Raw genomic sequence first — 11,671 nt, 5'->3', positions numbered from 1 at the left:
AGATTCAATTCAAGCAAGTACCATCTACTCACAAGTTGCCTGTGAAAAGTAAACTTTGGAAAAAAAAAATAGCCCAAAATGATGATATAGTAAGATGTTGGCAACATTGCTCTTTTTCCATATGGACTAGAAAGTCAAGGAAAAAGATCACCAACACACTCTTTTCAGCGCCATCTTTTGGCCGCTAAACATAATAATTCTACCAGACTGTATCGTATTTCAGACATTCTAAAGTTATTATTATGTAATAATGGTGTAATGACAAATGGTAAATAATATACAGTCGAATGAATATTTGCACTGTGCATTTATATATATATATATATATATATATATATATATATATATATATATATATATATATATATATATATATATATATATGTGTGTGTGTGTGTGTGTGTGTGTGTGTTAGTGGAGTCCTATCATTTGAATTTCCAGTGAACTGTGGAGTGTTCCAAGGGAATGTGTTGTCACCTATGTTGTTTATCTTCCTCGTGGATTTTGTAATGCGTTGAACAGTTAGAGATGGTGAAGGATTGGACTGGATTGGTAATAGGAAATTAACTGACCCAGGGTATGCTGATGATGCTGGCCTTATTGGCAGAACACCACAAGATTTTCAATGCTTGCTTACTAGAATGCATGAAATATCAGGCGAGGTTTGGCTGAAGTTAAATAGAAGAAAGACAGAGATGACGAGAACGGAATATGTAATGAAAGAAGAAATATCACTGGATGGAGAAAAGATTACTGAGGTAGAATCATTTAAGTATTTAGGAACAATGATCTCCAATACAGGGTCTTTAGAATTAGAGTTTAGTGAAAGATTGAAAAAGCAAACAAGACAATGGCTAGGTTAAGTAAAAGTTGGAAATCAAATCGCCTGAAATTATATATAAAAATCAGGCTCTATATCAGTTTAGTGAGATCAGTGTTACTCTATGGACATGAGTTGTGGTATGACAATGAAACAATATCCAACAGATATAGTAGATTTGAGAACAAAGCCCTCAGAAGAATATTGGAAGTTAAATGGCAGGAAAGGATTAGAAATGAAACTATAAGAGAGATTATTCAAGTGCCGTACGTGGATGTGATCAAGATGAAGGGTAGATGGAGATGGTTTGGGCATGCTCTTCGCACTCCCCAGGAGAGATGAATTCACTAAACATTCAGCTGGGCTCCACAAGGCACTAGAAGAGTTGGAAGTATCAGGCCTACATGGCTGAGGACTATGAAGCGTGAAATAGATGATGATGGAGAATTATTGGAGTAAAAGCTCAAAATAGAGATCACTGGTGAAATCTATCAAATGTCCTTTGAGTCAATAAACATAGATGGAGAGATGATGATCTCTCTCTCTCTCTCTCTCTCTCTCTCTCTCTCTCTCTCTCTCTCTCTATAATGTTTGATGAGAATACAGAAATCTCTCTCTCTCTCTCTCTCTCTCTCTCTCTCTCTCTCTCTCTCTCTCTCTCTCGTAATAACAATCTTCTCTATGATGTTTGGTGAGAAACTAGAAATCTCTCTCTCTCTCTCTCTCTCTCTCTCTCTCTCTCTCTCTCTCTCTCTCTCTCGATGATACATATTCTTATTGAAAATACGTAATTCTCTATTAAAATAAAATACCGATGACGGTGTGATTTTAGTATTAAGAAGATATGAACCACATTTGCAGCCTTTAAAGTTATCCATTTTATTCTTCAAGTAAATCAGGAATGGAAATAAAAGTATTTGGATTTTAATATTGAGAGAGAGAGAGAGAGAGAGAGAGAGAGAGAGAGAGAGAGAGAGAGAGAGAGACTTCCCTCTTTTTATATATCGTTATATAATGACTAAATATACATATTTTATAACCATCACCTGTCTATTCTATGGTCAGCATCTGTTTCTATATCCAACACCAATCTATTCTTTATAACCAAAGTTGATCTGTTTCATTATTCATAAAAAATCTATTCCTCTATCATATAACCACCATCACCCTATTTTATATTCAGCATCAATTCTTATTTTATATCCATCAACAACCTCTATTGTATATCCTGTCTTAGAACCACCAGTCTTTATTTTATAACCAACACCAACATTAGTTGCTATTTGATAACCACCAGACTATTTTTTAACCAGCATCAGTTCCTACTTTTCCCCTTTGGAGCCCTTGGGCTTATAGCATTCTGCTTCTCCAGCTAGGGTTGTAACTTAGCTAATAATAATAATAATAATAATAATAATAATAATAATAATAATAATAATAATAACCACTCAGAATTACCACAGATCTGTTTCGTAACCAACATCACTTGCTATTTTATAACCAGTATCTCTCTGTTTTCCTTTCAGCTTCACCATGAGTTGCTCCGTCCTCCACCACGTGGAGGTGTGCGTCAAGGACGACAAAATCATGCCCCTCCTCTCCAAAGGTTTTGGCTTCACCCCTTTTGCATACCGTGTCACCCCTGCGGCGTCCAAACTAGCCCTGAAGAGTGGAAACTCTGTATTTGTTGTCGTAAGGAGGAACCAAAACGTTTGCCGTGGAATCAACAGTGAACCCACCAAAAATGACGGAGACAGCGGGGAAGCTGGCTCGCAGGACAGAGAACACTGGACCGTTTTCTGCTGTGAAGATGCTGCAACTCACACCATAGACTCGGTCTTCAACGTAGCCTTGGTTGTCAAAGACGTCGACGCCGTGACCCAAAAGGTTCGGTCTAAGGGAGGCCAGGTGTTAAGGGAAGCCACTAATCTGCTTGGTAAGATGGGTCAGGTCAGGTATTCCATAGTGAGGTCATGCTGCGGTAACATCGTTCACACCTTGATAGACAAATCAAAGTACGCTGGAGACTTCCTTCCCGGGTTTGAAACCATCGACGTTCATGGCGGAAAACCTGGCCTTATTCCAGCCAGTATCCTCAGAGACTTTTCTGAATCTCCAGATCTGTGGAATCTCCATGACAACTCATCTTCTTTTCTCCCACTTTCAACACACATCGACCACCTGACGTATGTTTGTGAAATCGGCAAGTCAAAAGAGTTGCTTTCTTGGTACGAATTCTGCTTTGGTATGAAGCGCTTCTTAGCTAATAGGTGGGTTTCTATCATTGCTATTTTTGTTTTTGTTGTTTTATTTCAAATGGAGCTTCTTCCCTCTATTACTCTTCAGATCTGATCATATTGATCAGTTGATAACATTGACCTCATATCTCCATATGAGTAACCTTGACTTACTTTTCAAGATTACATGCCAAAATATTAGCTTTCAAAATTGAATAACAGGGTGTATATAGTATTTGGAAATATTATCAATCCAGAAATTATGTTAACAGCACTCTAGGATAAACCAACAAACTTGGAAATTGTTGGATAGAATTTCCTGCAATGCTGATAAACATAGAATCAATGAAACTACTGTTGTGATGAAATATAGTCAGATGGTGGAATAGAAATGGTAGATTTCTATTTCTCAGGATTATAATTCATATAAAATACATAAATTAGATAAACAAACAAGCAAGAATTAAGACACTTGTATTACCCATAAGTGTGGGAATAATTAAACAGTAGGCCTAGTGTGATAAGTCTCGTGTGAAGAAACCAGCAAATAGGGACGCATTAAATGCTAACTCTGACCATTTTCCCTCACAGAGAAGAAAATGAAGAAGAGGGATTTGTACTGAGGGACAACATAGGCCTACGCTTGAAAGTGATGGAATACTGGAGATGTTCCGAGTCCGGACTCAAGTCTCCGCCTGATGGAGAGGACGACTCATCTCTGAAGTTGGTCATTGCCGAGCCCTTGCCGGAAGTTAGTAAGTAAATCAGGTATTATTTAGTTTTGTTTATAAAAGTTAAGTATATTTCCATACTGACTGAACAATTTAGAATGAAGGTAACAATATATATATATATATATATATATATATATATATATATATATATATATATATATATATATATATATATATATATATATATATATATATATATATATATATATATATATATATATACGGTATAATGATAAATTAAAATACTTAGAGTGAACCCTGAGCAGTTTTTCATGGGCTATCAATGCAAAGGCCCATGTCCCAACTACGCTTGGGGCGATCTACTTAACCGAATCGACTAGTTTCGTCTTATTACTTTCTCAAGAGTACTCTCATGATTCACTCTATATTTATATTTTCCCTGAGGTTCTTTTGCATATATATATATATATATATATATACATTATATATATAGTTTTTATAGTTTCTACATGAAAAATCTGTTTCAATATTGTTACCTGTCTTAAAATATTTTATTTTCATTTCTTATTACTTTTCATATGGTTCATCTATTTCCTTATTTCCTTTCCTCACTGGGCTATTCTACCCTGTTGGAACCCTTGGGATTATAGTATCCTGCTTTTCTAACTACGGTTGTAGCTTAGCTAATAATAATGCCGTGGGGGCATAACAACAATTAGAATAGTGCCAATGTATCCCTGCGTGTCGTCAAAGTGACTAAAAAGGACGGGACGAGGGGGTTGGGAACCCCCTCGCCCGTATTTTATATTCCTGTGGAATATTAAAAAGATGGAGCTGGGAGGAGAGTGACTGCTCCCCACATTCTAGTTTTGGGGTGTCTGAATGTGCGTGGATGTAGTACGATAGAGAGTAAAAGATGTGAGATTGGAAGTATGTTTAGGAATAGAAGGATGGATATATTGGCTTTGTATGAGACAAAGATAAAAGGGAAGGGTGAAGTAATGTTTGGTGAAGTGACTGGTAGAGTGTCTGGTATTGAAAGGTGAAGAACAAGAGAGGGTGTGAATTTATTGCTGAGCTAATGGATGACAAGTAAAGTAGTGGAATGGAAGGAAATATCATCTAGGTTAATGTGGATAAGGGTTAGGTTGGGTAGGGAATGTTGAGCTTTTGTTAGTGCGTATGGACCAGGTTTTGAGAAAAGTGAAGAAGAGCGGTAATAATTCTGGAATGAATTAACTAGGTGTGTAGAAGGACTGAGTAGAAGGCATCATGTAGTTGTCATGGGTGACTTGAATGCTAGAGTGGGTGCCGGAGAGGTAGAAGGTATCATTTGGAAGTATGGCATACAAGGGGAAAATGAGAGTGGTGAGAGACTGGTTGATACTGTATGTCAATTGAGTAAGAGCTAGTAATAAGTTGTAGTTTTTTTTTTAAATGAAAGATAACAAATATACATGGGTAAAAGTGGCAAATGGAAGCGTGATAGAATAGGCATTAATGGATTATGTGTTGATAACTAGAAAAATGTTTGGAAGATTGAAAGACATGCAAGTGTTTAGGGGTATGGCTAACATTATGTCTGATAATTTTTTGGTGGAAGGAAAATTAGTTGTAGCGAAAGAGTTGGGGAATAGAGTGGGGGAATGTAAAAGGGAGGTAGTGAAGGTTGAAGAGTTAATAAAACCAGAGGTAAAAAGTGAATATCACGAAAGGTTGGAAATGGCATATGACAGAGTGAAAGTGAGAGAAACTGGTAATTTAGAAGAGGAGTGGAAGTTAGTAAAATAAAATTTTGTTGGGATTGTAAGTGATGTGTGTGGCAAGAGGATTGTTGGAGGCAGCATGAGGAAGGGCAGTGAATGGTGGAATGAAGGAGTGAAGGTGAAAGTGGAAGAGATAAAGAGGGCATTTGAAGAATGGCTGCAGAGTAATAGTGTAGAGAAGTATGAAAGATATAGAGAGAAAAATGTGGAAGTAAAATGTAAGGTAGCTGAGGCAAAGAGGGCAGCTTACTGGAGATGGAGTCCGGGTTTGAGTCGTTCATACAAAGAGAATAAGAAGAAGTTTTGAAAAGAAGTGAAGAGAGTAAGGAAGGGGGGTTCGAGAATTGAAGAAGCAGTGAAAGATGGAAATGGAAGGTTGTTAAAAGGAGAGGAGGCAAGGAAAAGGTGGGCGGAATATTTTGAAAGTTTACTGAATGCTGAGGATAATAGGGAGGCAGATATAATTGCTGCTGCAGGTGTTGAGGTGTCAGTGATGGGAAATGAGAATGAGAGAGATTACAAGAGAGGAAGTGATGAGAGCACTAGATGAAACGTGAGTAGGAGTAGCACCTGGTATGGATAGTGTGAGGACTGAGATGTTAAATGAAGGGGGTGTAACTGTACTTGAATGTTTGGTGAGATTGCTTAATATGCGTTTTATGTTGTAAATGGCACCAGTAGACTGTGTGTGTGCGTATATTGTTGAGTGTGGTTGGAAAAGTGTATGGCAGAGTACTAATTAATGGGATTAAGGATAAAACAGAGAATGCAATCTTAGAAGTACAGGGTGGTTTTAGAAGAGGTAGGGGTTGTATGAATCAGATTTTTACAGTTAGGCAGATGTGCGAGAAATATTTAACAAAAGGTTAGGAGGTGTATGTTGTGTTTGTGGATCTGGAGAAAGCATATGATAGAATTGATAAGGAAGCAATGAGGAATGTGATTAAGTTATATGGAAGGTTGTTGCAAGTAGAGAAGAGTTTCTACGTAGGTAGTAAAGCATGTGTTAGGATAGGAAATGAAGTGAGCAATTGGTTTCCGGTGAGAGTTGGGCTGAGATAGGGATGTGTGATGTCACCATGGTTGTTCAATTTGTTTGTTGATGGAGTGGTGAGAGAGGTGAATGCTCGAGTACTTGGTCGAGGACTTAAACTGATAGACGAGAGTCATCATGAATGGGAGGCAAATCAGTTGTTGTTTGCAGATGATACTGTACTGGTTGTAGACTTGGAAGAGAAGCTTGGTCGATTAGTGACAGAGTTTGGAAGTGTATGTGAGAGAAGGAAGTTGAGAGTTAATGTGGGTGAGAGTAAGGTTATGAGATGTGCGAGAAGGGAAGGTGGTGCAAGGTTGAATGTCATGTTGAATGGAGAGTTAGTTGGAGAAGTAGATCAGTTTAAGTACTTGGGGTCTGTTGTTACAGCAAATGGTGGAGTGGAAGCAGATGTACGTCAGAGAGTGAATGAAAGATGCAAAGTGTTAGGGGCAGTGAAGGGAGTGGTAAAGAATAGAGGGGTAGGCATGGATGTAAAGAGACCTCTGTATGAGAAAGTGATTACACCAACTGTGATGTATAGATCGGAGTTGTGGGGAATGGAAGTGACGGAGAGACAGAAATTGAATGGGTTTGAGATGAAGTGTTTGAGGAGTATGGCTGGTGTATCTCGATTAGATAGGTTTTAGGAACGAAGTAGTGAGTGTGAGAACGGGTGTAAGAAATGAGTTAGCAGCTAGAGTGGATATGAATGTGTTGAGGTCTTTTGGCCATGTTGAGAGAATAGAAAGTAGCTGTCTGCTAAAAAATGGTGATGAATACAAGAGTTGATGGAAGAAGTACAAGAGGAAGGCCAAGGTTTGAGTGAATGGATGGAGTGAAGAAAGCTCTGGGTGATAGGAGGATAGATGTGAGAGGCAAGAGAGCGTGCTAGAAATAGCAATGAATGGCGAGCGATCTTGTTACAGTTCCAGTAGGCCCTGCTGCTTCCTTCGGTCGCCTGGGTGACCACGGAGGTAGCAACAGTAGGGGATTCAGTTTATGAAACTTCATTTTTTGTGGATAATGTGGGAGGGTGGGCTGTGGCACCCTAGCAGTACCAGCCAAACTCGGCTGAATCCCTCGTCAGGCTGGGAGGAGCGGAGAGAGAAAGGGTCCCCTTTTGGTCCTTTGTTTGATGTCTGCTAAACCCCGAAAGGGGTAAATGCCTTGGTAAATATATATATATATATATATATATATATATATATATATATATATATAATATATATATATATATATATATATATATATATATATACACTGTATATATATATATATATATATATATATATATATATATATATATATATATATATATATATATATATATATAATTAACTTCTTTTTTAGGTGACAGTCATGTAGACAAATTTCTAAAAGCTCACAGAGGACCCGGAGTACAGCACATCGGTCTACACACACCGACCATGGTTGCCACCGTCGAATTCATGGCTAGAAATGGAGTAGTCTTTAGAAAGGCTCCCCCAACTTATTACGAGGAGGTAATTTTGATATTCTGTCAATAATAGTGACTGAAATTGATTAAATTATATCTTTTCATAGCTGGAATATATCATGGTTACTTATTTATAGTTTATTAACAAAATTAGCTTAGAAATCAAAGTCTGTTTGCTAAATTAGATGATTTATAGCAACACTTTTACAAATCGAACAATGTCATCGCGTATCTGGGACATGTTACAAACAATTAATCATAATTCAGTTGTATGTACATGATAATCGTGGAATTGAAAATTAATGTGTTTTTAGAATGGCTTATATTGAACGATGTAAAGTGAAGTTATGAAGAATTAGTTCCTGTCGTTATTTTACTTCAACACAAAAGCAAATAAATACGTTAAGCCTCTAGACCTACATTCAATCTTTCCCAGGTCAAAGGGAATAGGCCTATCACGTGCTTGTTTTGGTCTAAAAGCTCAGCTTATTTTAGCACCATGTTTAAGATCTAAGAAGCAAAAAGTTCCATTTCATTTTCACAAGTTTTAGAGAAAATTCTTGAAAATAAACCTTTAGTTATTACTAGTCCTATACACAGTTTTCTTCTTTATTTGAGAGCTTATAAATAATGTTAGACTTAGTTTTATCTTTTTTCTTCAATTTGAGGTATCAAAAATAGTAAGCTTATATCAATACTTCATTTAAGATCTCAGAACTATTGTTTTATATAGTTTTATTTCTCATCTGAGATATTAGAAATGATACTAGGCCTAGTGTTTTCATTTGAGATCTTAGAAATTTCACATTACATAAAGTAGTTTCACAAACTATTAAATCACACAAGTTTCTCAATTGAGGTGAAATTGGTGAAAGATATGCCTACTGTGAAAGAAGTAGGAATATTAACTGTTTCATGGCGTAACATGGCTCTGTTCTCTTCACAGGGCGTAAAATTAGAGGAAATTGTAGACGCAGGTCACGCAGATGAGTTGAAGCTATTCAAGGAACTGGGAGTTCTTCTGGACACAGAGGCTGATATCTTCACAGATGATATAAATGACAGAAATAAGAAGAGGTAGGCCTAATGACAAAAAAAAAAAAAATGTGTTTAAGATGCTCAAAGCTACTGTTAAAGTCATGATTTTCCTTCGTTTCAAAGTGATCAAAACATTAATAAATTTATTTAATAATATATCATTACAGTGAAAATAGATTTATTAGAGTATATTAAACTGTAATCCCAATAGGGTTTATGAAATGAAAATTTTCAGTAGACTCATCTTTGACAAAAATGTCATTGCATGTAAAGTCAGTTCCCACTCAGTATAATATAAATTAATCTAATATAATATTATCGTGAAACTGAATTTATTTAGAGCATATAAAACTTTAATCTCAATGAGATTTATCAATTAATGGAATTTTTTCTATAAACTTATCTTTGATACAACAAAAGGTCACTACAGTATTTGCAAAGCTATACTTTCCACTCAGTATATTATACATTTTAGAGAGCATATTTTTCCATTAATGTATACCTAATACATTTTTTTCCCCAGCTATCTGATGCAAGTATTTACTGGACCAATATTCGACGAAGACACCTTCTTCCTGGAAGTCATTCAGCGAAGAGGAGCGAGAGGTTTCGGTGCTGGAAATATCACTGCTCTGGCTAGGTCTATATTGTTACACAATCAGAGACAATGAAATACACTTTTAAGAGACAACGAAATAACCATTAAAAGTAGATTTACCAGTCCTATGAGACAAGCTCAACTGTTTTAGAGCTTCGGATAAGGGTCTTTCTTTCACGATAGGCCTAACAGATCAAGAAGAAAGCCTTTCTCTTTCTGACATAGCACACAAAATTTAAAATTTAAGTCATGAAATTTATGAAATTGGGAACAAGTTTTGTCGGATTGCATTTCTTGAATCGGATCCGGGTTCCTGTAGGCCTATAGACTATCTTATTGTAGGACTACACAGTATTATCCAGAATTGCTATGGACATTGTTGTTGATAATCAGTCTTAAAAATTGAGAGATACATTTGTGACTTTATAAAGGTTCAAGTATTCAATTGACTGAAAAAAAATCTTGCATTTCATTATCCTGAACACACGTAGGCCTATTTCATTAGTTTTCTCAGAAATATATTGGTGCCAAGGTTATGTCGCTCATGGATGGCAGAGGCAAGTGCAGGGCAATAACCAAGAGACTGAATATATATATATATATATATATATATATATATATATATATATATATATATATATATATATATATATATATATACATATATATATATATATATATATATATATATATATATATATATATATATATATATAGCTAGTAAGTTGGCCAGGGCACCAGCCACCCATTGAAATACTACCGGTAGAGAGTTATGGATCCTTTGGCTGGGCAGACAGTAGGCTACTACTGTACATAGGATCCTTCTCTCTGGTTACGGTTCATTTTCCTTTCACCTACACATACACGGAATAGTCTGGCCTATTCTTTACATATTCTCCTTTGTCCTCATACACCTGACAACACAAAGATCACCAAACAATTCTTTTTCTCTCTGCAATCGTTCAGTGGCCACTTTCCTCTTAGTAAGGGTAGAAGAGACTCTTTAGCCATAGTAAGCAGCTCTTCTAGGAGAAGGACACTCCAAAATCAAACTATTGTTCTCTATTCTTGGGTAGTGCCATAGCCTCTGTACCATGGCCTTCCACTGTCTTGGATTAGGGTTCTCTTTCTTGAGGGTACACTCGGGCACACTATTATATCTTATTTCTCTTCCTCTTTTTTTGTTAAAGTTTTTTTTATAGTTTTTATAGGAAATATTCATTTTAATGTTGTTACTGTTATTTTATTTTCATTTTTTTCCTTTCCTCACTGGGCTATTTTCCCTGTTGAAGCCCCTGGGCTTATAGCATCCTGCTTTTCAAACTAGGGTTGTAACTTAGCAAGTAATATATATATATATATATATATATATATATATATATATATATATATATAATGTGTGTGTGTATGTATATTCAGTGTCCAATCCCTATCCCCATAAGCTAGGACCAGGAACAGCCGGGCAATGGCTGCTGATGACTCAGCAGGTAGACTTGTAGTCAACATCCCTAGCCCACAAGAGAGAGAGAGAGAGAGAGAGAGAGAGAGAGAGAGAGAGAGAGAGAGAGAGAGAGAGAGAGAGAGAGAGAGAGAGAGAGAGAGAGAGAGAGAGAGAGATAGTTCGTTCTCTTTAAAAATTTTAAGCATCAATGACCAAATTAATCACCTTTAGGCGAATCATAAAATCTATGATTTAGTTTGGCTCTTTTAGAATTTAAAATAAATTTTATAATAAAAAAGTAATTATAAAGAGATTAAATAATAATAATTTATGCTAATTATGTGATTATGGTAAATTTCAAAGTACTGAGAACAACACCGTAAAGCACGTAACAATTTCTGCAATTTCTTTCTACGTAATTTGCCATTTTTGGAAAGCATACTAACACTTACCACAATTATTTGTAAGTAAAAATTATTATCATTATTAGTTATTTTGAAATTATATGTAATTCACTAATTAGAAACCTATTTTTTAATTTTTAAAGCTACGGTAGGCTGTTACAGGCAATTCAGGGAGTAGAT

At 36.1% G+C, this 11,671-nt stretch overlaps 1 protein-coding gene across 1 annotated transcript in view; it reads left to right on the top strand.

The window, feature by feature from the left end:
- LOC137628902 (4-hydroxyphenylpyruvate dioxygenase-like protein) overlaps positions 1-9,732 on the top strand; it is a 52,140-nt gene extending 42,408 nt beyond the window's left edge. Inside the window, exons 2-6 of the mRNA XM_068360173.1 lie at positions 2,347-3,090; positions 3,649-3,812; positions 7,905-8,056; positions 8,957-9,087; positions 9,572-9,732. Coding sequence (XP_068216274.1) covers positions 2,354-3,090; positions 3,649-3,812; positions 7,905-8,056; positions 8,957-9,087; positions 9,572-9,719 — 1,332 coding nt within the window. The 5' untranslated portion in view covers positions 2,347-2,353 and the 3' untranslated portion in view covers positions 9,720-9,732. The remainder of the gene's footprint in view (positions 1-2,346; positions 3,091-3,648; positions 3,813-7,904; positions 8,057-8,956; positions 9,088-9,571) is intronic.
- The last annotated feature ends 1,939 nt before the right edge of the window (positions 9,733-11,671 follow it).

The sequence above is a fragment of the Palaemon carinicauda genome, chromosome 36 (genome assembly GCF_036898095.1).
Source record: "Palaemon carinicauda isolate YSFRI2023 chromosome 36, ASM3689809v2, whole genome shotgun sequence".
In the NCBI taxonomy this organism is placed as follows: domain Eukaryota; kingdom Metazoa; phylum Arthropoda; class Malacostraca; order Decapoda; family Palaemonidae; genus Palaemon; species Palaemon carinicauda.
Note: the sequence above shows the minus strand (reverse complement) of the source record. Positions and strands in the feature narration are given on the sequence as shown.